This window comes from Falco cherrug, chromosome 2 (assembly GCF_023634085.1).
Source record: "Falco cherrug isolate bFalChe1 chromosome 2, bFalChe1.pri, whole genome shotgun sequence".
Lineage (NCBI taxonomy): Eukaryota > Metazoa > Chordata > Aves > Falconiformes > Falconidae > Falco > Falco cherrug.
In genome coordinates, this window is record NC_073698.1 from 68,805,471 (window position 1) to 68,832,683 (window position 27,213).

At 39.3% G+C, this 27,213-nt stretch overlaps 2 protein-coding genes across 2 annotated transcripts in view; one reads left to right on the forward strand and one right to left on the reverse strand.

Annotated features, from left to right (window-relative positions):
* The first annotated feature begins 3,637 nt into the window (after positions 1-3,637).
* Positions 3,638-13,129, forward strand: MFSD9 (major facilitator superfamily domain containing 9). The gene is made up of 6 exons (XM_055702474.1): positions 3,638-3,947; positions 6,202-6,289; positions 7,657-7,700; positions 8,990-9,119; positions 10,755-10,964; positions 11,511-13,129. The coding sequence occupies exons 1-6, from the start codon at positions 3,762-3,764 to the stop codon at positions 12,299-12,301; spliced, it is 1,449 nt and encodes a 482-aa protein (XP_055558449.1). The 5' UTR covers positions 3,638-3,761; the 3' UTR covers positions 12,302-13,129.
* A 1,307-nt stretch (positions 13,130-14,436) lies between these two features.
* SLC9A2 (solute carrier family 9 member A2) overlaps positions 14,437-27,213 on the reverse strand; it is a 38,419-nt gene continuing 25,642 nt past the window's right edge. Inside the window, exons 8-12 of the mRNA XM_055702473.1 lie at positions 26,602-26,763; positions 25,946-26,042; positions 24,919-25,050; positions 22,952-23,042; positions 14,437-20,868 (exon numbers count right to left, since the gene is read on the reverse strand). Of these exons, the coding sequence (XP_055558448.1) occupies positions 20,498-20,868; positions 22,952-23,042; positions 24,919-25,050; positions 25,946-26,042; positions 26,602-26,763 (853 nt within the window). The 3' untranslated portion in view covers positions 14,437-20,497. The remainder of the gene's footprint in view (positions 20,869-22,951; positions 23,043-24,918; positions 25,051-25,945; positions 26,043-26,601; positions 26,764-27,213) is intronic.

The following is a 27,213-nucleotide window of genomic DNA, read 5'->3' on the forward strand; positions in this document are numbered from 1 at the left end:
GAGAGATTACACTTCAAATGTCTTTAAGATGAACAGCAGTTTCCAAACTCAAGTTCATTTACAGTACCTCTTAAAATGTTCTGGACCACTGGATTGTAACTTTTTCTACTGGGCTCAATTTGTATATGAAAAGTTGAAATGACTGTTGAATGTTACCCTAATGATCTGAAGCGGTAAACCAGAATGAAATAAGTCATCGTTAGATTCACTAAATTTGATGACAAATTAGACATTTGGGGGTCTTGACCTTACCTATTTGTAATGCAGGAATCCAAGAATATGTTCCATTTACTGCAATAAATTGCTGTAGTTGTCTTAGATCTGTCTTACAAAAGTATTTTACAAACTTTATTTAAGAATTTATAAGGTTTAAAATTTTCTCCCCTGTAGAAGGAATGAAAGGATCTTTTATTTTCAAAACTCTGTTAGATTTCAGATGACTTCTATCATTGCTTTCACTTTATCATGGCTTGGAGTACACACAGCCACAGAGCTGGCTGATGAAGGGCAGCTGCAATCCCTCAAGCCCTTGCTTGGCAGGTGACATCAAGCATTTACCACCACGGATGTTTTTAGCAAAGGGCTGCATAACCCTCGCCCCTTCTCTTCATCAGCAAACTGAACCTCAGACGTTCTCCCTCAAACTAGTTCTCCTCCCATTCATAATTTGAGGCAAGAAAAGCCCACGAAGGTGGCTGAGGACAGTTCTGTCTCTGGCAGCTCAACACCGCAAGAAATATTCCTTCTGCCATTACAATATTTTTTTTTCATAACCTTCAATTTATTTAACATTCATCTTCAATTAGGACAGCAGAACTAGACACAATGTTGCATTAGCATTCAGACCAAATAACTGATACAAAAGTAATAGCTTTCCTGCTTTTCTACTTCAGGTTCCTCTATTTCTTACCAAAAGATGGAGTTTAGGTTTTGGGCACCAAATTGTAATAAAAACTTAGGGTTGCTGGTTATTTACTCTGACTACCAAGTTCATCTTATAATCACCAACTGCCACAACAGTGAGGTGCACCCCTAAGTGAGCATCATGCTTTGTTTCCAGCTGTGCCCTTACACTTGGAATACGTGTATGTCATGAAAGCTCAGAACTCAGATTGCATCATGTCAGTACCCTGCATAATTTTCCTGGTCCTAGCATTGTCCATAAAGTCAGTAATTTTGTTTCCAACTCTTCTTCCAGGTCATGGAAAAAGGGGTTAGAAATGAAAGGACCATCTAGACATACCCTTTCTACAGGGAAGATTATCCATTCACAAAGAGTCTGGAGGCATATCAAACAACTCTGAATCCATGTGCTGTTTGCCATTTCTGAAGATGCATTGTTCTACTGTCTTTAAGAATCCTCCAGTAATAAGTCAAACACCTTAAAGCAGCAACTAAAGTCAAATACCTTAAAGTAATGTAAATGTACTATATTGATAGTCTCCCTTTAGTCAGCCAACTATGCAATTCTGCACCCACAGATACTAAACTGGATCTAATTTCATTAAGACTGTGATAAATGGTCTTCATTGTATTTCATTCTGTTAATTGTTAGTCAATTTCCTTATCAGTCATACCATCACTTTATTTGGGGACCTTTCTCTTAAGATTTCTTTATTCGGGAGCCTTTATCTTAAATTTTGTAATTGCAATGACAGAATATGAGCGGGAACCTCCGAGGTAGCAGGAACCATCTGTCTTCAGTTCAAAGGCAACAGAGATATTTGCCATGTTACTATATATAAATTCCTTTTTCTTATATATTATGCAAAAGTAATCGTGTAATATGCACTATGCATATTAATAATCTTATCAAGTTTGTCAGTACAAAAGTAAGAAGAGGCACCTATATGACTTCTATTTTTTTCCCTCTGTGAAGTTTGCACTGACAATGTTATTGGAGCATCAAAAAGTTTGGTTATTCTCTGCCTTACAAGCCATTCCGCATGGAGACAGTTTGAAATAATAACCAAAACTAAGGAGGAGTTTTCATTGTCAGGGAATTCAATATGAGACTTATAGCAGACACTAACATTTACATTGAACCTCAAAAATTTCACCTGGGCTCAGTGTTAGCACAAAAGTCAACCTGCTTTATACCCCAGGTACCTAAGGTATCTAAATTCTTCTGATCTTTTAATGATCCACCTGTTTTAATAGTTCCCTCTGATAAATCTTCAGGCTTTTTCCATTTATTTTATCAGAGTTAAAATGACCAAGGAAAAAAGTAGTGCAATATTGAGCAGACAATGTATTATCGATTCCCATGATGCTCTAATATTTTAATACCTTGTATCCATTTTGTCCATTTCAGAGGAATTGTATGCAACTGTGATCTCCATTAATATTATGTTCAGAATATATATATATATCCACTGAGAGGATCTGTTATTCAAAGTGGCCTTAAAGAGCTAAATTAATAGGATGTATTGGTTAAGCCAACTATAAAATATCACAGACACCGGGATATTACACAGCTGAGTTATTCTGGAGACCCTGATAACATCTTTGTCCCTATGTATACGCTAGACTAAGCTTTGCCTTGGTATCTTACAAGTTACCTACCTAGGAATATGTCTTCCCTTCCAGTTTTGGGTGGTTGGGGTTGGTTTTTTTTTTGGTTTTGGTTTGGTTTTTGGGTTTTTTTAGCTTAATTTTTCATAACCATAAGGAAAATCACATTCCCTTCCCCTTTTTAGATTTGTGACCTAAATCTGCTGAAGACTCTTGATCCTGTGATATTTATTTCTTCTGAAAATATTAAGATAGAACTGACATTATCCTATTGTCAGTCATTGATTGGTCTTTCTCAAACTTTCTCAACTGATGCTAACTTTTAAATTTTAAAAATCATAATTTTTCAAAAGCTTCATCTTACAGATAATTAAAAACATATTAAAGCATATTCCCTTGTGTATTTTTAGAAAATATTTTATTCTTATATATAATACTGTAATATAGTATAGTATTTTAGAAAGTGTTTTTTTTTAAAAGGTATTTAAAACTGCAGCCTGTCTATTGATCCCTGGCCTAACAGCTACAGAAAAAAAATCCCCCCTGCCTCCAGCATAAAGGTATTTTGCATGTGACAGTCGCTTCCACCTGCACAACTCAGAGACTGAAGAATGCTGTTTTACTTCTTTGTATGCAAATACATTATAACGTAAGAGTCGTCCACAGTCCCAGCTGTCCCTGGCTGTAATGGAAGCACAGCAGCACATGTACTAACATCAGGAGGGACGTCCTCCTTCCCTGGTGCAGCACCCCAGCCGCACAAGGCGGCAGGAAAACACTTTGCCACCAAAACCACTTGATGAAGGCACCGGGCTGAGCCCTGTGAGAAGGCCAAAGAACAGCCGTAGCGGTGGGACACTGCCACGTTTCCCCTTGAAGGAGGCAGGCTCAGGTGCGCAGGTTCAAGCCATCCTTCTACAGCATCCAAGAGAACGGTGCAGGGGACCCGCTGCCACGCTCCTTGGGCATGTTTCTGCCTCCAGAGCCCCTCTACCCCACCTGCTCTCCTCAGAGCCTCAAGCCCCGAGGTTGACGGGTTGCAAAACTCCACGTACAAACACACACAAGAGGCCAAGAGGTCAAACTCCGACGGGGCGGGGGGCGCCAGGGATCCCGGCGGCTTCCAAAACCTGCAGGGATCCTTATCCACCCTCCACCTCGCCCGAACACGAGGAAATACGAAGCACACGCTCGCTAACGCAAACAAAACACTAAGCTTTGCGCCCGCTGCCCGCCCCGCGGCCTCCATGTTCCCGCCGCGCCGCCGGCAGTGCGCATGCCCGGAGCCACCGCCGGCCGCAACGGGGTGCGGGCCCGCGGCCGCCGCTGGCCGGATGGAGGAGGAGGAGGAGGATGGAGGCCGCGGAGCCACGGGCAGCACGGCCTCGGCCTCCGACCGCTTCGTGCGGTGCCTTTACGCGGTGGGCTTCCTGGTAAGCGGGGGGCGGCGGCGGCGCCCTTCCGGCGCGGCCTGGGACGGGCGGCCGTGCCTGAGGAGGGAAGCCTGGACTCCCGCCCCGCAGGGCCCGCGGCGCGGCCCACAGCCGCTGGGGGAGGCGGGAGGGGGGGCCCGCAGCCCGGAGGTCCCCTCAGGGCTGTCAGGAGATGCACAGCTTGGGGTCGGGTAGGCGCCCACACACACACACAGCCCCCCACGCACACACAGCCCCCCCCCCCCCAGCCTCCCCCGTGTCCTTTGCCTGGCTGAATGAATCCTGGGGGCGCCCACCGGCCCCGGCTCGTTGCGGAGCCCCCCATATTGGAGCCCAGATAAGGCAGCTGGGTTTTGGGGTGCATCGCTTCCACTGCCTCTTCGCAGTTTCAGTGTGGTTTGTAGCCAGCCGCTGTCATGTTTTGTCTGTGGAGGCCTTGGAGCGGTTTGATGCAAAGCTATGATTTAAAAGCACAGCAACCTTAAAGCTACGTCTTGCCTTGTGCTTGTCAGAAAGCTGTTCTTTCTTTCCTTGAAATACCAGTGGTTGGTGTAAACCGAAGAAAACAAAATTTTAAAAAATGCTTTTTCGGGAAAAAAAACCCTTACTGAAAGAACACGGAGTGCAGACTTTAAAGAAGGTTTGTGTTGTGTAGTGATTAGTGAACCTTGTGAAAATGTCATTTGATTTAAAATTAAAAAGGGATGACTTGGACAAAATAGGTAAAACAAAATGAATACAGAATTGCACTGTGAAATGTAGATATTTTGTCCTACCTACCCATAGGTTGGGCACTAGAAACAGTTTAGTTGGTTTGGGTCCTGGAGCAAATAAATATTGCAGGAAAAGGTGTGTTTGAACAAGCTTTGTTTCTTAGCTAACTTTTAAAGCGCTGTGGTTCTCCACCCCTCTGATGTCTTGCTGACACCAAGCAGGGAGTACCTACTGAAATAAGCACAAATGAGCGGCCTTTTAGAGGATGTAAAGTGAACTGAAATACCATAGTAAAGAGCCATTGCCTGTGATGCAAGCTTCCTGTAAGCAGGCAAATACCGGGTATTTGTCCTTCAAAATAAGAAATTATAGGTGAAATGAGAAATAAACACGCATCACAGGATAGTGGTCAATGGGTCTTGCTCTACCTACGTGCCTGTGACCAGTCCAGTACTACCAGGGTATGTTCTAAGACTTGGCCTTTCAAATGCTTCTGTCAATGTCCTGCATGACGATCGAACCTCTCTTCAGGTTTGCAAGTGACACCTAAGATTGTATTGTTGAAGATACCCCTAGGTATTGTGCTCTGTTTGCTCATGTTAACATGTTTAATAATTATTTTAACCTTTTAAGTCTCAATTTCAACCATCAAAAGACAGTTAAAGACAGACTGAGAATTAGTGATACACATTGTTAAAATTATTCAGGTTTTGGGCATGCTGTGAAGGGCTTGTCTAGTTCAGCTCAAGCAATCGCTGATAAAAGGTGCTCTTGCTCTGACAGGTTCTGCTCTGAAATAGGACACTGTATGCTGTGCCAGGTAGTAGTAATGAAAGAACTATGGGGTGAATGTGGTTAAGCTTAACTAAAGATAAAAAAATCAAAAGGAATGAGTAGGAGATCCTTCTACTGTTTAGGATGGGCAGTTCCTTTGGCCTTGGCTCTTACAAAACATTTTTCACTTATGCTTTGCTTTTTTTTCTTTTTTTCATGTTTCTGTATTCAGTATACTTCTGAAGGTATACACAAAGGCAGTTTATAGGCAGACTCAGACCTACCATAGCTTCTTTCCCATTGTAGTCAAGATTAAAATACTGTATATTTTCCAAATATGCTGTCTTTGCACAAGTAAAAAATATTTTTAGGTGATTGAAATTAAAGACCACTTTGAATTTAAACTACTGGTACCAAGTACTTTTCTTAAAAACCAGATAAAGTTTATATTAAAGGAATCTTTAATGTTTAAATACATATCTTCAGAATGATATCTAAAGGGGGAAAGAGGATTGCAATTTTCAAAGTTTAAACTCCTCTGTGAGGCAATCCTTTATTTTTTAGTTTACGTGATTTTGTAATTTTGTACATGGTGGATGCATTGTTGATGTTAAAACAAACTACATTGGCCATGAAAATAATTCTTTTAATCTTTGTTGATGTGGAAATAATTTTTTTTTTTTAATATATTGACGGTTATTAAGCCAGGTTGTCATCATCTTTTTGAAAGTGATCAATTATTAAAACTTTCCTCACTTCTTTTCAGGATTTATTTGGTGTGAGCATGGTTGTTCCTTTAATGAGCCTTCATATCAGATCTCTAGGAGCAAGTCATACAGTTGCTGGAATAATAGGTGAGTTGCAGTACTTGATTAATTTACCAAAGAATATGATAATGTGACATGACCTGGATTATACCTTATTGCAAATGGGACATTGTAACATAATTCTTGCTAGTAGCATAATAAAAAGGAAGGCAAATATCCAAGTAAAACCATACGGGCAGCCATGCTGTGTTAGACCCAAAGACCTGCCCAAACTTGTGTACAGTAGCCAAAAGCAGGTGCTTGGAAAAAAGCACTGTTGGAAAGAACAAAGAAGGCTTTTAGTAATACTTGTGCAGATGCTTTTCCAGCATCCCAAGAATTCACAGCTCAGCAACTCTGGGAGCCAGAGGTGTTGCTTTTAGTTTTACTGTTATTTACAGACTTTGCAAACAGTGCTTCTGCAGGTGGTTCTCCTGAGCTTTCCGAAGCCCATGAGTAATCCCAGTTTAAGTTCCTTGCAACTGTCTTTTGGCAAAATATTTACTATCTTTAAGGAGTGACTACAAGTAAATTCTTGTAAAATTGTAAAATCCAAAAATCTTGTAAAATTGTAAAATCCAAAAAGCTTAGGAATTTTATCTTATGAAATGAAGTAGTAAGGTAAGTTCTGTGGTTCTAATGTTCTTATTTATATTTTATGGTGGTCTTTATGGTTTGTAATGGTAAAAGTATGATATTCTTCATAGCTCTGTGTGGTTGACATGGGCTCTGTTATTCAATTTTTTATTAATTTGCATTTTTATTTTGAATAAGATTTAGTGCTTTTCATGAAATAATTTTGGTTCTACTCGGAGTTGACAGAGTACCATTTGAAGCAGCAATTAATCAAAACTATGTTTTCATTTCAACAGTCTGCTTTGATTTTTAACTTTTTAAAAAAAAAGGAGGTTGAAGTTTGGTCTTATAAATGAAAAAGGCTGGCACATGTTTCTCGCTTCTTCTCTTCTGTCACTAACTGCTGCTAAACTAGCCTCCAAAATTAAAACATAGGGTCTGTGGGTTCTTCAGGGCTTCTGTGGAGCCTTGCAATATGTTGGAAGTGTCAAGTGGAAAGTAATTAGTGCCTCCCAGTAATTACATTCTCTCCTGATTCTGAGAAAGCAATTATAAATACCAAGATCTGTTTTGTTTAATGCAACATACAGGGTAACATCCTTCTGCATTACATAGTTTCATAATTTTTCACCATTTTTCTTTTTTTTTGTCATTCCTGAAGCTATTTCCTTGGTTATCTGCTAAACTCCACCCTTGGTTTGTTCTGCTCCATCCTCCTGTTCTAGTAAATTATTCCCAGAACTTCTGTCATGTTTTCTCATTTAAAATTTTGTGAAGTTTTCATTTTTTAAAAAATCAAGTTTACTTTTAAACATTGTTATTTTACTTGTTTGTTTTAGGATCTCTCTATGGTATAATGCAACTGTTTTCCAGCACTTTTGTGGTGAGTTCTAACACTGCATTCCTAGTTATGTTCGTATTTCTGTGGATTTTAGGGGGAAAGGAAGAGGTTAATAATAGTGTTTCTTGACATTTTTAAAATGTTTACAGTGTTCATAGAAGCATTTTTGTTTGGAGGGTCCAGTTTTTAGGTGGTATGGAAAATGTTTAGTTTATAGGGAATTGCCAGAATTTACAGAATTAAACAGAAAACAGTCTTTAGACAAAAACTAGAATCCAGATTTGTGCTCAGATACGTTACTGAGCACATTGCAGTCACACAGGGTTCTCTTGAATGTTGGTGCTAGTAAAGCAGTTTCCTTCAGTGCTGTAGCCTGTCCAAAAAGCAGTCTCATGAGTCAGCTCTTCATAAGCCTGTTACCTGGAGTTTGCTTTCTCTGCTTAATGAGCAGTGCCTTATAATTTGCCTTATGGCCTAAACTCGTGCATTATGTCTTTGAGCTTTGTTTGGTTTTGTTTTGTATTAGCTTTTGATTTATTACATCTTACTCTAAGCAGGAGTGCAAAGACTAAACCTCTTGAATGCGTGCTTAACTATCAATAACTGAGATCCCCATATTTAGACAGGGGCACCTTTAATATTAACCTGGTGCCTCCTAGCTTCCAAGAGAGCAGATTTTGAGTGTCTCATGAAAAAAAAAAAACGGTTTCAGCGTTTGTTATCCAGGCCACTTGGGGTAATTTTGGTTCTATAATCTTGTGACATTTTCTTTGAACTGCAAGACCATTGACTACTTTCTTAAAAAACTGTTCCCTCTGTGGAATCCAGCTGATTTGTAAGCATGCTAAATGCAAGTTTACTGTTTGCCCTTCTCATTACTACTACCTACCTGTCTGCACTCAGATGACAAACTCCTCATAGCTAAGATCATTCCTTTTAGGATGCTCAACAAGCATCTAGTACATAGCAACCATTGATGCAAAGCAAACGTTTGTGGTTCATTGTGACAACTTTTTCAGAGGGCCCCTACTACTAATATGTTGTGGTGTTTATTGCAGGACTATTTTTCAAAGAGAGAAATTATTTTTTAAAAACCTCTGTGCATGACATTAAATGGAATCATAGTTTCGGCAGATGCACTGCTGGCAGGGCAGAACCCTGCTTGTGACTTCCAAATTTTGAGCGCCTAGGAATGTTGTGTAATAATCTTACTAAGCTTTCATTGACAGTCCTTTGATCTCTCGTCTCAATTTAATTTAGATGTACTGATTGTTCACTGTATATAGTTAAATGTTATAAAAAGCTAATCTTAATTACCTGCTTTGTGAAAGGGCTGCTGGAGTGATGTAGTAGGAAGGCGGTATTCCCTGCTTGCTTGTATTCTTCTCAGTGCACTGGGTTACTTCCTTCTTGGAACGTCCACCACTGTGTTCCTGTTTGCTATTTCTAGAGTCCCTGTAGGTGAGTAAACAGCATTTTGAAAAAATCTCTACAAATCAAGTATTCTTTGGACTTTTTCCTGAAAATAATTTGAAATGTGGTTTAACCCAGCAGGCAGCTAAACACCATGCAGCTGCTCGCTCACTCCCCCATCTGCCCAGTGGGATGGAGAACAGAATCAGAAAAAATAAAGTAAAATTCATGGGTTGAGATAAAGACAGTTTAATAGAACAGAAAAGGAAGGAATAATAGTATAATTAGAAGATACAAAACAAGTGATGCATACTGCAGTTTCTCACCACCCACCAATTAATGTCCACCTAGTGTCCGAGTAGCGGCCTCTGGCCAGCTTTCTCCCCAGTTTGTATGCTGAGCGTGATGTCATATGGTATGGAATATCCCTTTGGCCCATTTGGGTCAGCTGTCCTGGCTGTTTCTCCTCCCACCTTCTTGTGCCCCCCAGCCTATTCTCTGGTGGGGTGGGGTGAGAAGTTGAAAAGTCCTTGACTTAGTGTAAACATTACTTAGCAATAGCTGAAACATCAGCGAGTTACTAACATCAGTTTCATCCTAAATCCAAAACAATTTAGCAGGTACTAGGAAGAAAATTATCCCAGCTGAAACCAGGACAAATGTATATTCAACAACTGTCACAACTTTTATGGCACCTTGACTGGCAACTTTTATGAGACCAGGAGTGCAGCAATACCCTGAAAGAGGCTATTGTAGGGCTAGTCACAACAAGTCACTGCTGGAGATCGTGGCCTGCACTTGCAATGGAGAATGGAATGATAAGTGCATTAGTGCTGAAAACATATCTCAAAGTGATAGTGCAAGATTTGGCTGAAATTTGAATTCACTGCTTCAACTTTTTGTTGCGCAAATGCATGTATGCTTGCAGCACTGAGATAAGTTTGTGCCAGGGTTTGTATCGGAGTTCTTAACATATCTGAACATCTACTGCATATATTCTGATATAATTAGCATTGCTATTACATATCAAATAAAGGGCACTTTTGTGGCCCATAGTTTTGGTTTAGGAACTGTTAATATTTCGTCATTTAAAGACAGTTTGCTAATGAATTAGTTGGTTTAACATTTGATTACTTAGTAGAGGTAATACTTTTTAATGCTAACAGCACTGTCACTGTGACAGCATTGCCCTCGTCAGAGGGAAGGAATATAAAAGATTGCATTGTTAATATTCCTGCAGTATGCTTACCCTTCTGTGCCTTTCTTTTGCCACCCACAATGAATTTGGTGTGTTACAATCTCATACTCAGCAAAGTTGGTACAGAGCTATGTTCATAAATGAGCAAGCTATTCCTACTCCACCATTACCCATCCATGAGTTCCTACTTTAGCGGGTTTTTTTATTCCTAATGTGCTTCAGCACTCAGTTACTTCCTTCTGCAGGAGCACCATTTTTGAGACAGATGCCTGAATAATTTAGATTCCTCAGTCCAAATCCTTGGACGGCAGGATGATGGTCATCACCCAACCTGCTGCACGAGCATTTAAGAATTTGTGGCTAATGGAATCTTAAAAATATAATCATACAGATTTTGACCATTGATACTTCAAATAGCTTCTGTCATTTTTAATCTTTTGGACTGCACGATAGATATTTATTCTTTTGCTTATATTATGTTGCAGGTATTTTCAAACACACACTCTCCATCTCTAAAGCCCTGCTTTCTGACTTGGTTTCTGAGAGAGATCGCCCTTTAGTAATGGGACGCTTCAATGCAGCCTCTAGTGTGGGCTTCATTCTGGGGCCAGTTGTCGGTGGCTATCTTACAGAGTTGGAAGATGGCTTTTATAAAACGTCCTTCATCTGTGCCTCTATCTTCCTTCTGAATGCTGGTAAGTTGTATGTCATATTTTTCATCTTGGGTCCCTTCCTTCCTCGCTTTTGTGTTTTTATGCCATTTGTTGTACCCTGAATTCATAGTGTGTTTACCATCTATGGCATACGTGTTCTGTATACCGATACTACCCTTTGAATTTCGACCTGTGTGGAAGAGTGGGAATTTTGAAACAGTTAACCTCCAGGTGCTTCTCTTTTGTATCGTATATCTCACTTTTACGTTCAGACACAGGAGTAGGAATTTTTAACGTGCCCAGAAGTGAAGACTAGAAATCGGAATTTTGGCTTTAGCCTTTAGATATGTTTATATGTTGTGAGTATGGCATCTCAGTGTTTTCTTCCCTTGCTTTCGCAGAATTTGAAATTGAACCGATAGTGTGAGTAACACTAATCTTTATAGTCGTTTAAAGTGAAATGATTGTTTAAGTCCTTTTTTAAATTTGGATCTTCACATTAAGGAAACTGTTACAATCAAACTGATACCTTCCATGTAAAGTTAATGCAATGTAATGAAATCAGCTAATTTCTTGATCTATATATAGGTCTTGTCTGGATGTTACCATGGAGTGAAGAAAATGGGAGCAATAGGGAACATCAACAAGGCAACAACAGAGCAGACAGTTTCTCAGCAAAAGCAAAGCATGACCTGCACTTGAAGTCAGCAACTAATGGAGCTATGGCAAGCGATGGTCTTTTCCAGTCTCCATGGATCCAAGTTGCAACAGTGCTGAAGAGGATTAAAGGAATTGCGTGTTCTGATCTGTGGGATATATTTTTAGTGCGGTTGCTGATGTCTGTTGCTATACTGCTGTACTATAGTAATTTTAGTCTGGCCTTGGAGGAGAGATTTGGGGTGAAACCCTTGTTTGCTGGATACCTAATGAGCTATAGCAGTGCACTTGGAGTCGTGGCTGGTTGTCTGCTTGGACCAATAACAAGACTCTATCAGCACAACACTTACAGGATTTTGTTGCACTCTAGCACACTTACCTGCACGTTGATGCTCCTGTATGCGTCAGCGCTGAGCATATGGATGGTTATTTTGTCTTCCACATTCTTAGCCTTTTCAACTACTATAGGTCGTACTTGTATCATTGATCTTGAATTGACCATTGGTGGGAATGAGGCCAGTGGTACTCTCCTAGGTGTTGGACAGTCTGTGACATCAGTGGGACGTATACTTGCCCCGCTTCTTTCTGGAATTGCTCAGGAGTTCAGTCCTTGTGGCCCTCCAAGTCTAGGGGTTGGACTAGCTTTGGTAGCTATTCTGATAATGAACGCAAACAAACAAAAGTACTGTAGCCGTGGAAATGTTAAGTTAAAAAATCAATAGCTGCAAATTTATATTGCATAGATGTATCTTTCAGGAGAGGCAATATGAACCTGGGGTGATGCTTATGTGTGTCAGACCTGTACCTTCTTAAAAGATTCTGCTACTACTGTACATTTTGTTCACGTGGAGGCAAGTACATACAAATATTTCTGTTGCAGGATTGTTGACTCCAGGCAGATGTTATTCTAACTGGTACCACTGGAACACTTGTGGGACAGGTGTTGCTGTATTGTACTGGCTGGGATTTTTTAATGGTTTTTAAACCTTTTTGGAGGTAAAAAAAGAATGACATGAAATACACAAATCCTGCTTGTAGCTCACATTTGAAACAGTGTTTAGATTGATAGATTGTTAAAAGACAGAAATTGATTCTTACTGTTTAACCAGAGGTTAATTTTTATTATTTTATCAGGAGATTTTGCAATATAGCTCATTAGCCTTAATTTCTTATGCTGTGGTCTGCTGTCATTTGTCTGCTGTGACAGTAGCTTAATTAGCAGGGTGCTTGCTTATATGATTTAATTAAGCATACGTTGTCTACTTGCTACACGGCATGATAGGCACTTTGGGGTAGCCATCTGACCCCTGCTGATTCCTAGGTAACAGAATTGGGTATATGCTAACTTCATGTATTAGAAGGCCTGAAATGGACAATTATTCAGTGCCATTCAAACTGAAATGGAGACTGAATTTAAGCTTTATTGAAACTGGTGGTTTCTGTTTAGTAATAACTTCTGAGCAACTTTGTCATAAATTATTTGTTAATATTTCCTCTGTGTTTTTTCTACCTTTGTTTTAGGAATAAATTTGCTTCTTAATTCTTTTGAATGGCTGTTAAAAGTGTGCTGGAGCAACTAGCAGTAGTTCATGGGTTTGGATTAGTGCATTCTCTCTCATCTTTGGAGGCACAAGTGACGTTTCAGTGACAAGAGAAAAACTTTATTTGTTGGTATTTTAGTCTTCATTAGTCTGTACTGCTTAACTAATGAGAGGTTACTGTCAGGGCTATACTGACAGTTGGAGCACTCTCCTGTGCTATTTACTGTTCAAGCTCATATTACTTGCCAGTCACCACTGTTTACATTTCATTTGAAGCATACAAAAAATGTATTTTGCACTGATAACATTCTGTATTTCCTAGTGTTACTTGACCAAAGTACAAAGTCAACTATGTATAATTGTTGAAGGGTTTTCTGATTAAAAACAGTTTAGTTATTTCCTTGAACATATCCATGCAAATAGTGTTGCTGCTTCAGGAGAGTCATAGATGGTCTTTTGAATTTTTTATTTTTGTTTTTTTCCTTTACCTTTTCCAGTGCCTGCTATCATTTAAATTCCAGTGGCAGCACCATGGGAATGTGTATAGAACAACGAATTGTTTTAATTTTATATATTGACATGATTGTGTGTCACATTACTGCTATGAGTTCAGTACATATCCTCAGAGTTCCTTATTGTAATAATCTGTGTTTCATTTCTCCCTAGAAACTTGAGGTGTTTTCAAGTGTCTTGTCTCCTCTTATCTTGCTTGGTAAATGTCCCAAAATATTCTTGCCTTAAATTTCCTATTTTCTTTCCTTCCATCTTTTAATTTTATTTTATTTTTTTTTAGCTAAACCCACCGTTCTGTAAGTCAGGGACTTGTGTTTTGCAACTGTAGCAAGGGATGATGAAAAAGGGTAGGAAAGACCCCTCAAAAATTAACATATAGAAAAGATTTAGTAATTTTTCCTATACTAGTTGGTTATAAGAGGTAACATAACATTTACTTTTCTAAGTATTGATAAAGGTTGCATTATGTAAACATCATAATTCAGTTTATACTGACATATACAGCTGCCTGAACATTACTTCTAAAAGCTTCAAAACTTCAGTGTTTTTGTTTATACGTAAGTGAAAAGTGTGCTTTCCATATCCAGCAAATGTTTTTTATTGTGAAAAATAGTTCTCCATATAAGGTAAATAAAAATGAAATTAAATAATTGAAGTGAGAAATGTGTGGAAGGCTGTGGTCTCAGGGACATGTTGCAACTGACATTGCAGAAGAGTTTTTTACTTGTAGGCCAAAATGATTTCTGAAATGCTGCAGAAATGTTTCTTCCTTGTAAAGGCTCAGTTACAGAAAAGTTGCACTAATTATTTTTTTTGTTAAGGAATAGAAATAAAATGAAGTGACATACCATGTCTATCATTTTGTCACTGTGTTTTTCCCCTTTTCCTCTGCTGAAACTACAGCACAAAGTAGAGGTGTTCAAGTCGATACGAAGTGCAGATGTTTCTTTTTTTTTTTTTTTCTTCAAGCTGTTCCTTAAAATGATCATTTGAGTCTGCCTGCTTTTCATATAAAAGGCACAGAAGCCAAGGTTTCAACCAAGAAGTGGCTTGATAGTGAATGAAAAAGAAGAAATAAAAGAAAATAGAGAAATTACCAGTTTTGAGATAGAGTGCTTAAAGCTATGGTTCCTAGTGCCTGGAGACCGTGTTCGTATCTCTTGTGTTGTCTCATAGTTGCCATAACCATGAAAGTTCAGTGATGAGTAAATGACATCCCTGGAGATGAAGGAGATGTGACTCCCCCTTTTCAGGGAGGAGCAGTTGCAGCTACTTTTGACTACAGTCTAGTGGGCTTTACTGAATGAATTACCAGTTTCTTGAATCCAGTTGTGTCTGAAGACTAAAAAAACTAATCTGAGTATGTACAAAAGAAAAGAAGTTTCTACCTGCAAATCACTGCAAATTAAGATTTTTCTCTTACTTGCTGTTACTTTAGTTTTAGGTTGGTTTTCTTGGACTTGTAGGCAGGGTTGCGTTTTTTTTGTTGGTTTTTACCTTTTGAAATTTTCACTTTTTTAACAGCAACTACTTTTCTGACTTTATGATCAGCTGATGTTGAAGAGTCTGTGTATATAATATAGTAATTTATTTCAGTAAAACAGCTAGTAGCATATTTTATGTACTGATTTTCTTGCTTTTAAATGATGAAGCAAATGTAAGTTTTATTCCGTGTTGGTGTATGCTGCATACAGTTGAAGAGATTCTTTATAAACATTTCTGCAGATTTCAGTTTTTCCTGTTTTATTTTCTCTGAATTTACTCACTGCAGCACCATCCAGGGGCCAGTACCATCATTTTCTGAGAACAGGTTGATCATTGAGCTGATAATGCAGCAACAACACAGGACAAGCATTGCTTACCGACTGGCTCGCTCCTTAACTTCAAGCGCTCTCTAATGCCGTCACGTTCTAGCTGACTGGAACCTCTGTTGGGTACGTTCAGGTGCTGCCAGCCCCCATTTCTATATGGGTGCTATGGAATACCCCTGGGTAAGTTAGGCTTTATAGCCTGGCACTTTGGGATTTGAAAACCCAAGACTTGACTGTGCTGTTATTGCTATAATTTTGGAGACTCATTTGCAGAGAGCCGATCGTGAATCTTGTTAAGGGAGTACATTAGAGCCTGAACTTTGAGAATCGGATGATCGTGAGTGGAGCTCAGACTTTTCCTCATAAAAATGAGAGTTTGTAGAGCTTGTTTTAAAGAGAAGTCTTGAAAACCTTCTGTGTTAACTTACAAGGAGAAATGAAGCCAAATTTCTAGTTATTTTAAATCCTAAATTAACATCGGAGAACTTTTTTTGAGATGTGCTCCACGATAGGAACTGGTCTTCCATTCTGTCAAACTTGTAGCAAATAGGAGGTCTTCGATATGAAGTGTCTTTTTGTGGCAAAAAAAAAAGACTTTTTGAAACATAATCTGTGGCAATTAGACTGCTGTTGTAACTCACAAGCCACAAATTTAAACCTGATCATGAACCAGGAACGCTCACCTGAGCACCTTGCATAACTAGTGCTTTCCCTTCCTCAGTCTCAGTCCCTCATATTCTGTCAAATCACACAGCTTAAAAAAGCTTCCAAAGCATGTCAGTGCTGTGTGGGAGCCACATCAGAGTTTGCCAACCTGGGAGAGGAACGATGCTAACCCAATCTCCCATCGTGTTGTCCTATTAGAAGATCTCTCTACCACCTGCAAGAAGAATCCTTCTGATGGACAAGATTCTCAAGTGGCTCAGCACGGTATCCCAAATGAGCAATTTTCAGCCCCAGTTTTGATTAACTCCCAAATGCTAAGGTCCTTTAGATTGTTCAGAGGAGAATGAAGCTGCCATGCATTTCTTTATTGTTATATTTTAAGTCGCTCCCCATTTAGCTGGCTCTCTAATAATTAAACGGGCTGAGAGGGGGATGAAACTCTTTGACTTGAAAGCTGTAAGACAGTTGCCTTGTGGTCGTTCACACAACTGTCAAGTGCAGCTGCAGGTTTATCTAGAAAGTTCACGTTATGTCATCTGCTAAAATGAGAGATTAAAAAAAGACTATTAGTCCTCTCTCTTAGACTTGAATAGCACCTGAATCAGGTAGTCTATGACTTTTCTCTCTCTACTGTGTCCTAAAGCAGTTCCTCCTTCTCATGCTTGGACTTGATACCCCCCTCTGTCACGTTTTCTGGCCTGGTCTGCAATCTATTGTTGGCTTGGCTGGGGCTGTGTATTGCAGATGTCATGATTTAAGCATATTCACAAGCATATTTTTATAGGATCAGATCTCTAGTAGTAAAAAAAGCATTTCTTCAGCCAATTTCAAAATCCATCTTTTCTTTAGAGGCTAGGGGGTGTTGGAAGAACTTAAGGCAATTTTGGAAATGGCGACCAGCTGAAGCATTTCTTGCAGTGTCTGCCTTAAAATGTTGCTGGTGTGTGCAATTGGTGGACTTGGCATCTCTTGAAAAAGGTTGTGCAGTGTGTTTGCTCGTAAAGACCCCAAGATATTCTTCATAACAGCATGTATATTACTTTGGCCAAATTTTTAACTTTGTTTCTCCGTGTGATTTCAATGGGGCTTTGGTGGAGAGGATATTCTCGAGTTTCTGAACTGTTACTCAGCATGGTTCTCTTTTGTTGAACACCTTTGGTTTCAGTGAAGTTTGAATTGTACTTTAGTACCAAGTAGGACAGCCCTTAAAATTTAAAATTTCCCTTGAATTAGGGAAAACCCTAATTCAGAGTGTAACACATTTTTCCTACTGTCCCTAAAACTGAGCAACTGTGCATTGTGCTTCCACACCAAGGCAGTAAAATATGCTACAGAGCGTACTGGGGAGTCCATCTGGAAACAAAAAATTTGTATGTGGATTTGGAGAGTTTCCCAGTCACTGCTGAAGATGTGGTTTCCTGAAAAAGTGAAGAACGTTCCCAGTCAGTACATGACTTTCCCCATCAGATGGTGCTCGAGGACAGATTTACTGGTGATTCCGTTCTCCAGCAAACTGATGGGAACATGAAGGAAAATTCTCCTCAGCAAGCTGAAGGCCTTTTAGAAGGATCAAAATGTGCTATTGAACTTGCTTTTCCTTTGCAGGAAAAGAAACAAAAAAGATAGGAAACGGCAAACCTCTGACCCAAACCAGAGCAAGAGTTGAATAAGAAGGGCTACCTGGGATATAGCCTGTGTCACCTGCTCCTGCCACTGCTGCTGAAAAGGAGAACACCCAGAAAAGTAGTTCCCAGAGGTGATGAGGGTCTGACCCAGCACTAGTGCAAAAGAGCCTGAAAAGGGTGGGAGGAGCAGGAGTGAGGAAGGAAAAGAGCACTTACAAGGAGACAGAGTTCCAGGAGACCTGTGCTTCTGCTTCACAGTGTAACCATGCTGGAGATCTGCCTTGATGCTTGTATTCTGTGGATCTCAAAGTGCTTTGGAAAGGTAACAGCATGCTAGCATTTTTTGCAGCACCAAGAGCTTAAGACCACATTTCATAAAAATGACCTCCAATTTGATGTGCTTATACTGTGGGGCACGCAATTTAAGTACCAATGATCTGAGCGTGCACCATACTAACGGACAACCAGCAAAGCAGTAAGGTTCCTGAAACCTGCATTCATTACTTAAAATTGTGCCATGAAAACTGATATCCATGTGAAAAAAAAAGGCAGCTTTCCCCAGATACGAGCCAATTGCTTGGTCATTACCAGCAGGTGAATGAGAAAACTCCACAGGGAGTAAACTAAATGTTGATGTGCAACATTTCACATTTGTTTATTTATTTGGTCAGATTTCAGATGAGCCTGATATAAAACACCTAATCTAAACAGTCTGATCTGCAAGGAGGACATGGTTTCAAAACTGAAATCCAAACTGAAGGCTTATTACTCAGACTTGATCCCAATAATTCAGTAACAGAGTACTCACTGACAGTTTCAGTGATGAAACATATTTTCCCATTGAAAGACAAGTTTAAATTTGTTTTTAAAGCTTGCTGGCTTTGTTTGAACTCAGTTTTATTTCCAAAGAGGAGATGATCATTAAAGGATAGTTAAGTATTGCCTTCCACAAAAATCATTTGTTGAGAATAGCCATGAACATTTGACTCAGATTTCTAGGGTTCACATAGCCATTCCTCTACATCTTAGACTTTGCATTTCACACACAGCAGAAACTTCCATAGCTGAAACCGAAGAAAAAGACTAAAAGACATGTGCCAATACAAGAGTTTAGCAAGGTTTGACATTTCAAATACATACATGAAATAAATATTTTGGCAAAGCCGTTAGAAGAAAGTCTTAAATCCCCAATTATAAAACTAATTTATTAACTCCACCCATGAACCTTTGAAAGAAATCTACCCTGTGATTTTAAAAGAAAATTCTGATTTTTAATAGTTCTTTCAAGACAAGCTTGAATAAAAAAAAATTAATCTTATTGCCCACAGATTTAGAAACGCGCTAATGAAAAAGAAAAGTTATGATTTCACAGTGTACATTCTTCAATGGAAGCTATCAATCTTGTAACATGTAGCATGAAAATGATTTCTGCATTGTGCTGAAATGTGTATCTGTGCTAAAGCAAGCTCAAAACTTAAGACAGATTAAGTGGGACAGAAAGTGCAAATTCCTGAGAGCTACAGTTAAGTATCATTTATTTTAATGCACCCTCCCTTCCCGTATGCACTCAAATGGCAGCCATTTACACTGGGATGAAGTAGTCCATGTTTCTTATGTGTGTTATTAAGGTGCACAGTGACTTCAACCGATTTCAGGGCCTTGCTGTGCTACTTCTCTGTACAAACAAATTAGATGGAACATTTTTGTTCCTTGGAGTGCGTAGTTCAGACAGAGAAAATACTATCTTTCCCCTTTTACAGATGAAACAAAAAGTAAAACAAGTTGACTAGGCTCACAAATGTGACTGAACCAGCTTTCTTGAGTCTCAGTGGTCCCTGACTCAAACAGGAGGCTGCTTGCTTTGTCTACGTGCAGTACTCCGCAACTATTCTACTGCTGTGTTTGTACTGCAACCAAGAAACTAAGGTGCAAAAAGCAATTTTGAATAAGAACATTATTTATCTGCTTGAAGTTTTCTCTTTTTAGGGCTTCTGGTGTCCTGCTAGGTACTCTCAGCTCATGTTGACATTAGTGAAAGTCAAAGTAATTCAGATTTCCTTAGGTAATCCTCAGTACCTTTCAAATGTAACATATTGCCAAAAATTCAGGAAGTAACAATTCAAGCTATTCAGGTCTTGTCTCTGTTGCAACTCCTTTCTATAAACTGTATTTGCAATCCTGCTCCTACAGCCTGTTCCTTCTCTTCTTTTTCTGCATCACAGCTCTTTCAACAAACTGGGCTTCAGGAATATATTTACTCTTCTTACAAAGTCTATATGGTAGGTGCATTGTGCAATTTTCAGTGTTACTCATATTAAAGCTCTGGTTAAAACAAGTATTATTTGATTATAAATAAAATCTGAAATGATACAAAATTTTTTAAAGAATCCTTTCATCACTGGACTTTCAACAATGATTTTCATTGGATAACTGGGTATTGAACCTGCATGACTTGGTTCCACAAGAGATGATGTGATAAGGCACATTTCCGTTCTATCTTAATAATGGAAATAATGTAATTAAAGCATTGCCATAAGTTATTTATAAAAGAGATAATTTTTTTAAATGTCTTCAGCGTTGCAATTGTTCCAGTATTCCTTTTACTTAGTTAATGGCATTGACTTTACCCAAATGGAAGTTGTTAGATCCACACTGAGGCTTGGTGATTTTTTTTTAATGGATCCCATAGTCTGATCAGATAGTTTCAAATCCTAATTCAATACGTCCATAGTTTATTACCAATAGGTCTCTTTTTGCTAGGTTCAGTACGGCTGGTTCTCAGGCTTATTTCTCTGCCTTTCCCCTTGTGATGCCTGCCTGACTAACCGTGGTGGTGGCACGGGTCGTGCTGACCCATGGTCTGCAGTCAAATCTTCACTACTCAAAGTGCCAAATCTTGGTCTTGTTAGCAGGGGCTGCCTGAACCCAATGGATGGCTGAGGCAAGGTGCTTGGCTCCTGCTGCTCTCCTTGTCTGTCCTGGCTCCCGTCAACTTCGTTCTTCCACTCCACCCTAAACTCAGGTGGTGGCCTCTGCTGTCTCAGTCTCTGGTCTCTCAAGATTTTCCCTGCTCTGGGTCTTAGATTGAGGACTGTCGTCGCGGCATCCATCTCAGAGTCACTGCTGTCGCCCACTGTTAATTGAAAACAAAATCAAAATTTTAGGTGCGGATTATTACTATGTCAGGAGTATTCAAACAACAGCACAATGAGCACTAGGAGCCATAAAAGAATGTTTCCCCGTGTTTCCTAAATTCAGTGCTTTCTGATTAGACCCAGTAACAGGCACTTAACTCTGCCAAGACAGATAGATTCAACCTACAAACACCCCTCCCCTCAAAACTGTAACTTTTAAAGCCCTCACTCAGCTGCTCCGTAATCGCCAAGTGCCCCCATTTGAGTTGACATTTTGCCAGTTGTGGCTCTGGACATGGAAAAACCTGTTTCTGAGCTACCTGGGGTTTAGTCCCCACTTACATCCAAGGAGGATATAAAAATGAGATTTCTCACTCTCACATCCCATGAAATCTAATCTGAGGCATTTCCAGAGCGTGACATGTACAGGAGCTCTAGAAACTTGACTTTGGAAAAGGAGTGTCAACGCTGAGCAAAGGATCTCCCAAGCTCAATGTACAGATGGGAGGAAACATCCTGTCCTTAACATGCTTAAATGCAAGATATCAAAGAAAATCCACAGGGCAAATCTCACAGGTTGCATGTGCTGCATAATCCTTCATCCCCTCACAGCAGGGTAGAAAACAGTCAAGGGAAAGCTGGTGTAATCATTCAGAAAATGCTCTTCAATGATAGCTATCAGGTAAAACTTTCTGGATGTGTACATGTGCATATGTTCCCTGGCAGACTTAAATTGATTAACATCTTTATCAGAATTGCACACTTCAGTCATTTCATAATCATTTTAACAATCATATATGAATGCCTCAGATTTGTTCTTAGACTTAAGTCAGATGTTATGTTTTAAATATATCAAAGCAAATAATCATGTATTGTGCAACTGTCAGAAGAACAACTTCCATTAGTAGCCTACATGTTATTTATTTTAAAAAGGTGAGGAAGAGGTCAACAAAATACATCACCACATAATTATCCATTCACCCAGATAATTATATATCAAGGAAGGTCTTCATCAGACTGTGTTTGCAAGCTTTCCCCCCCCTAAATATGTCAAACAATATATTTTTTGACAATTGAATCATCTGGAGGCACATTTCCTCTTTAATTCTAGGTGACAGTAGGTGACCTCTGCAGACATAACTACAGAGTAAGAGACATCCTACATTCAGAGGAACAAAGATGTAATTATTAACAGACAAAAACATGGTCTATTGCTAAATTAATTTGGAAGGGTGGGAAGCTAATTGGGGTGGGGATCAGGATGTTTTAGTGACTGTGCAGATATTTAATCTTCTCAGCAAGAGATCTTCATGGTTGCTTGTCATGAAAAGAAATGCTCCTGAGCATGGTATAAGCATGGTAATGCAACCAGTAATAAATAATCAAAAGTAATATCCAGAACTGGGCAAAGTTTTTACATCAAGTGGTTGTCTTTCTCCAGTTTTTTTTATTTTGTTGTTAGAATTCAAGAACTCCAATATAGAACATTTGGGAGTTCAGGCAGGAAAAAAAAAAAAAAAAAAAAGACATTTTGGTTGTAAACCACAGTATTTTGAGAAGTTCTTCATGATAACTGTAAACCAGACCTCATGTCCTCATTCTCCTGGTTAAGTTCTCAGAGCAGTGTCCTCTACCCTGACCCCAAGAAAAGAAAACAAATGGGCTCATAATCCAAGAGGGAGATCTGGGCATTATGGAAGAAAGACAAGTCAAATGAACCATGGCAGTGTTTCTGGTGCAAAAGTGTTTCAGGCTGCTGCTTGCTTACAGGAGATGTGCTGGAGGGCACAAGGCATTTGAACTGAGAAAGCCCAAGACTCTGCTTCCCGGGGCATTTCCCCACACTCAAATACCTGCTTTAGGACTCATTGCTTTTAATGCTCCAAGACCCCTGCTAAATATCCAACACCTACAAATATGCTGTGAGGGTATTAACTCTAGAGTGAAAGCATGTGCACATAAAACAATGTTTGTTTCAAAATTAATATGCTGATTTATTTACATCATTCCGGGAAAAACTTTCCTTCTATGTAGGTAAAATGACTGCAGCACACTAAGAAACAGCAGAAAATTTTTCATTACCTCTGGAAGATGTTTTATTTCTCACTCGTAGTTTCTCTGGGAGTTTTGTGTTTTTAGGAAGTGAAAGGAATCTTTTCGTATTTGCAGCAGCCTGTGTGCAAAGAATTATAAGAAATGTTAAGTTATTGCAGACTGAAGTACCTGCATAATGCATTTTAAGATACATGACTGAAGCCTGAATGGGTTTATGTAGCTAAAGGGCTGGAGAGTTAGTTTGGGATTAGCTAATATGTGATCTTTTACTACCCACTGAAGTTAATGTTGATTGCTGGTTGAGGACTCTGCTAACTAAGATAAAGACTGAGTAATCTCAAGCAGCTTAATCAAAGGAAAGACTAGTGATATGCCCTCTGAGATCAAAGTTAATAGATGTATGCTTTCTAACCTCAGCCTTACCTGTACGAGTTTTCCTAAGGAAGGCAAACACTGCAAGTGGCACTACTTCATGCAACCCCAGTTTGAAACTTTTTATTAGTGAGCTGTAAAAATTAGGTTGAGACTGAAGCTTGGGCACAAGAACTAATCTGTATTCTGATCCTGGAAGTGCTTTATACATATAAATGACTATACAGTTGACTAGTCACGCTGAAGCTGATGCGGAAGTTAGGCACCAGCGTGATCATTTACCGGTTCAGGGCATAAAATCCTTGTTTTCCCAAGACTAAGCTCTAAAGGCCCTGGGAGCAGTGCAGTGCGCAGCTCATACTTCCTGGAACGTGAGAGGTACTTTCCCCGACAAGTTGCTTTTTTTATAAATTCAAAGTTTCTCAAGGGCATCCTTTCTTACATTTATTAGAAAGATTTTTTAAAACCTTTACAGTCTACCAGCTCTCCTCTACTTGTACCATTCACTGTTGCACACTCAAAGGGAACCTGAAAGGAAATTTATTTTCCATGAGAGATTTTCCCTCTTTGAATGCTCAGGACCACGGTGCTTTGTGGTGGATTTATCCGAGGATAATGACTTTTAAAATTACAACCTGTGCATTTTAAAAAGCTGCCACACACCCTGTTTCTCTCCCTGCCCTAAAAATGTCTCAGTCCTGCTGAGCCTCTTCATTATCCCACCTAGTAAATAATTTATTTGTATGACAAAGGCAACATATATAACTGGTTGAGAGGGAAAAGATCACTCATGGACAGACTTATTGTCATTATTAACACCACAGTAGCCACGGTGATGATCACAAATGAGATATAGCATTTATTGGAGACATCATTCCAGCCTCAGCTGCTGAAGAACGACTGTATCAATGAAGACAACAGTCATTAAGTATTCCTGTAACGTGGAGATACATATTTATAGGATGGTTAATTTCCCTGATACCTAAAATGAGAAGATGGTTTGGGGGATCAGCTTCCCTGCTGAATCAGTGTGCTCCATTCAGATATGGTCTGAAGTCTGCAGTGAAGTATTGCAGGATTGCCTCAGAAAGCCAAATACTGTCATGCCACAACTTTTCTTGTAGGCAGAAGGGGTTTTGCTGTTCTGTGTCAAAACCTAAAGTCCTGGCTACATTTTATGAATACGAAAGAGCCCACAACATTTTTCAAATTAAGATCTCCCTGACTCGATTAAAAGTTCCCTTTCCCGTATTTTGGAGCATACTGTAAGTAGTTTGACTACCTCAAATTTATTTTTGACCTTGATCATCCACACTTCATCAAAATACTGGTAGAGAATACTGACTATCCCTTAGAAGTACACTGTGTACAGAGCCTGTTCAGCTCCTCTGAGATAAAATTATGGCAGCAGATTCCACTCCCATATCACATTCTACAAGCCTGAAGCTTTCCTGAAAGGGTCAACACAAACTAAGGGGCAATTCAAGGTGTGAGTGTGACATTGTATGTGCAGTTGTCTTCCAAATTCAGGGTTTAATTTTTTCTGCATTTCAGAAGATTTTTTTCTGCATGACATTTAGCTACAAATAACTGCTTTCTGTAAAACAACCAGATGCAAGTACCGGTCTTTCTCTTGACAGGCTGTTTGTTTTCCTCAGGCTCTCCCTAAGGCTGTGCCGGCGACGGATCAGAATCTCTTTGGCCTGCTTTTCATTTGCATCTGCAGCCAGGCTATGACGGTTATATGACATTGTCTGAAATATAAAAGCATTGGTCACATTCTGAAAAGCATAATATCAAATGTGCTGAACTATACGCACAATGCAAAACAGGCTTTTTGCTTTAATGTTTTAATAAGTATCATAAATCCTTGTCAACAAAATCATATTGCAGATGATTAAGAACAAGAACAGTAATTATGCCAGCATTTTTTTAGTCATCTGCTTCACAAGCACCTGTTTTGTTTGGGTTTTTTTAACCTGCTGATATTTATAATGAAAAAGTAATTGAAAAATGCTGGCTTAATACAGTGTTTACCCCTACATTGTACTAGCTCCACTGATATGTCAACAGAAGATGCACGTTGGAAAGCGATGAGTCACCTATGGGGAGGTCATTTTTACCTCCAGCAAGCTGAAGCTTGCTCCACTTTTGAATGTTTTCCAAGGGCTCAGGCATTCAAACTACTTAGCCACAGGAGGGTAAATGTGAAATGTCCTTTTGCTTTGATTTCACAGTTTTTCCAGCTCATCACCTCTGCTCTTAATGCAAACAACTTCACAACTGGAGGCAAATGGGAAATCTAATCCTATATCAGGAAGTGAGCAAAATACTGATTCAAGTGGACAGTGTTGGGTTGGATTATGCCCTGTGATCCTTTTTAAATAATGTAAGTATATTGCAGGTAATATGACAAAGCCATTAAGCTTTATCAATAATATAATATCAAGTAAGCTGTTTGCATAAAGGAGTATGAATATGTTGCTGTACATATGATAGGACATGGATTCATAGGTAACAGAAGTAAGTAACAGCATTAATCATTATGCACTGGTACAGCAGATGTACTAGCCCAAAGATATGTTAGGAAGGTAATCAATATATTTGAAGAGTAGTAAAGTATTTAAGTACGCAAAACTTCATCCTTACTCGGTGTCGTATTTGATAGAGATTCTTTGTTAATATTTCCCGCATATTTTCCATTTCAGTGGGAGAAAGTGGCTTTATCTTTCCTTCATGATATTCACTGTGGCAGGATAAAAAAAGGAAAAGAGAAAAGAGAGAGAGAGAGGAAGAATATTTTTATTTTTACGACTGGGAATTACATTTGGATTACTTCCTTTGTTACAGTTGGAAACAACATTTCAAAAGAACTGATGAACAGGTGAAAACAGCATGTAGGAATGAAATCTTGATCTTATTTGAGTCAGTGGTAAGGCTTAAATCTCAGTCTCCAAAATTTGATATAAATTACATTAAACTTTAAATTTGCTTAAGGTACTTTTCAAAATGCCCCTCAGGCTTCCCTTATAGCTATTCACAGCAGATGGGCAGGCACTGGTTCAAATCCAGCTCTGCTCTACATGGCAAATCAACGTTCCCTTGAGCAGCTGCCGAACACAGCTCACCGAGCACTTCATGTGTGAGCTGCAGGCAGCTCCCGTTTTGTATTCACTTACTGTTCAGGTGACAGTTGGACACAGAGTGTCCTAGGTCAAAGCACTTACGCTGCCTGCAGACTGGGCTGTGAAATAAACGACGTGACCCAGCCGCAACGTGCATCCACGCTGGCATCACTTGCTTACCTGAGTGATACCGACGATGGGACCTTGCTTATCATTCCGCTCTCTGCCATCTCAATGGCATGTTTGATTTCCAGCTTCTTGTATAAAGAAACAATGCTGGATTTGGGCTGGTTCTCCCGGATTAGAAGTCTTCGCAGGTATTTATTGTCAAACTTTTTAAACCTGTACATGAGGTAAACCAACCCAACCAGTTAATTTTTACTGTGCATAGTTAAGAAAAGCCAATATACTGTAGCTAAGGCATTTGTGAAGGAGTTTATTGCCTGGGAATGTGTCTGTTCATATTAACAGACTACTGGTGAGGAACATTAAAAAGGGTCAAGTTCATCTTTGCTTCATATAGACAGTCTTAACGTATGTTTTCATTAAGAAGTTAATGGACAGTCTCTCCAGCAGCAACCTTTAACTTTTAGGTATTCTGTGTTATTAGACAATATTATTTTTAATTCTCCATTTTCATCAAGACAAAGAGAACATCAAATATTTACTGTAATAACAAATAAAAGGTCTAAATTTGCACTGACTGCTTTTTCTTTGAAATTTTAGCCTGCTTTTGTAAAACTTTGCAAGTTCCCCCTTCCTCTAAAGCAACTGCAACCCTCTTGGATGCTT

What these genes read in the sequence shown, in the direction of transcription:
- MFSD9 (XM_055702474.1), top strand. Translation starts at nt 3,762, where the DNA reads ATGTTCCCGCCGCGCCGCCGGCAGTGCGCATGCCCGGAGCCACCGCCG. An exon ending in TACAGTTGCTGGAATAATAG is followed by an intron (nt 6,290 to 7,656) that starts GTGAGTTGCAGT and finishes TGTTTGTTTTAG; the next exon opens with GATCTCTCTATGGTATAATG. An exon ending in TATTTCTAGAGTCCCTGTAG is followed by an intron (nt 9,120 to 10,754) that starts GTGAGTAAACAG and finishes ATTATGTTGCAG; the next exon opens with GTATTTTCAAACACACACTC.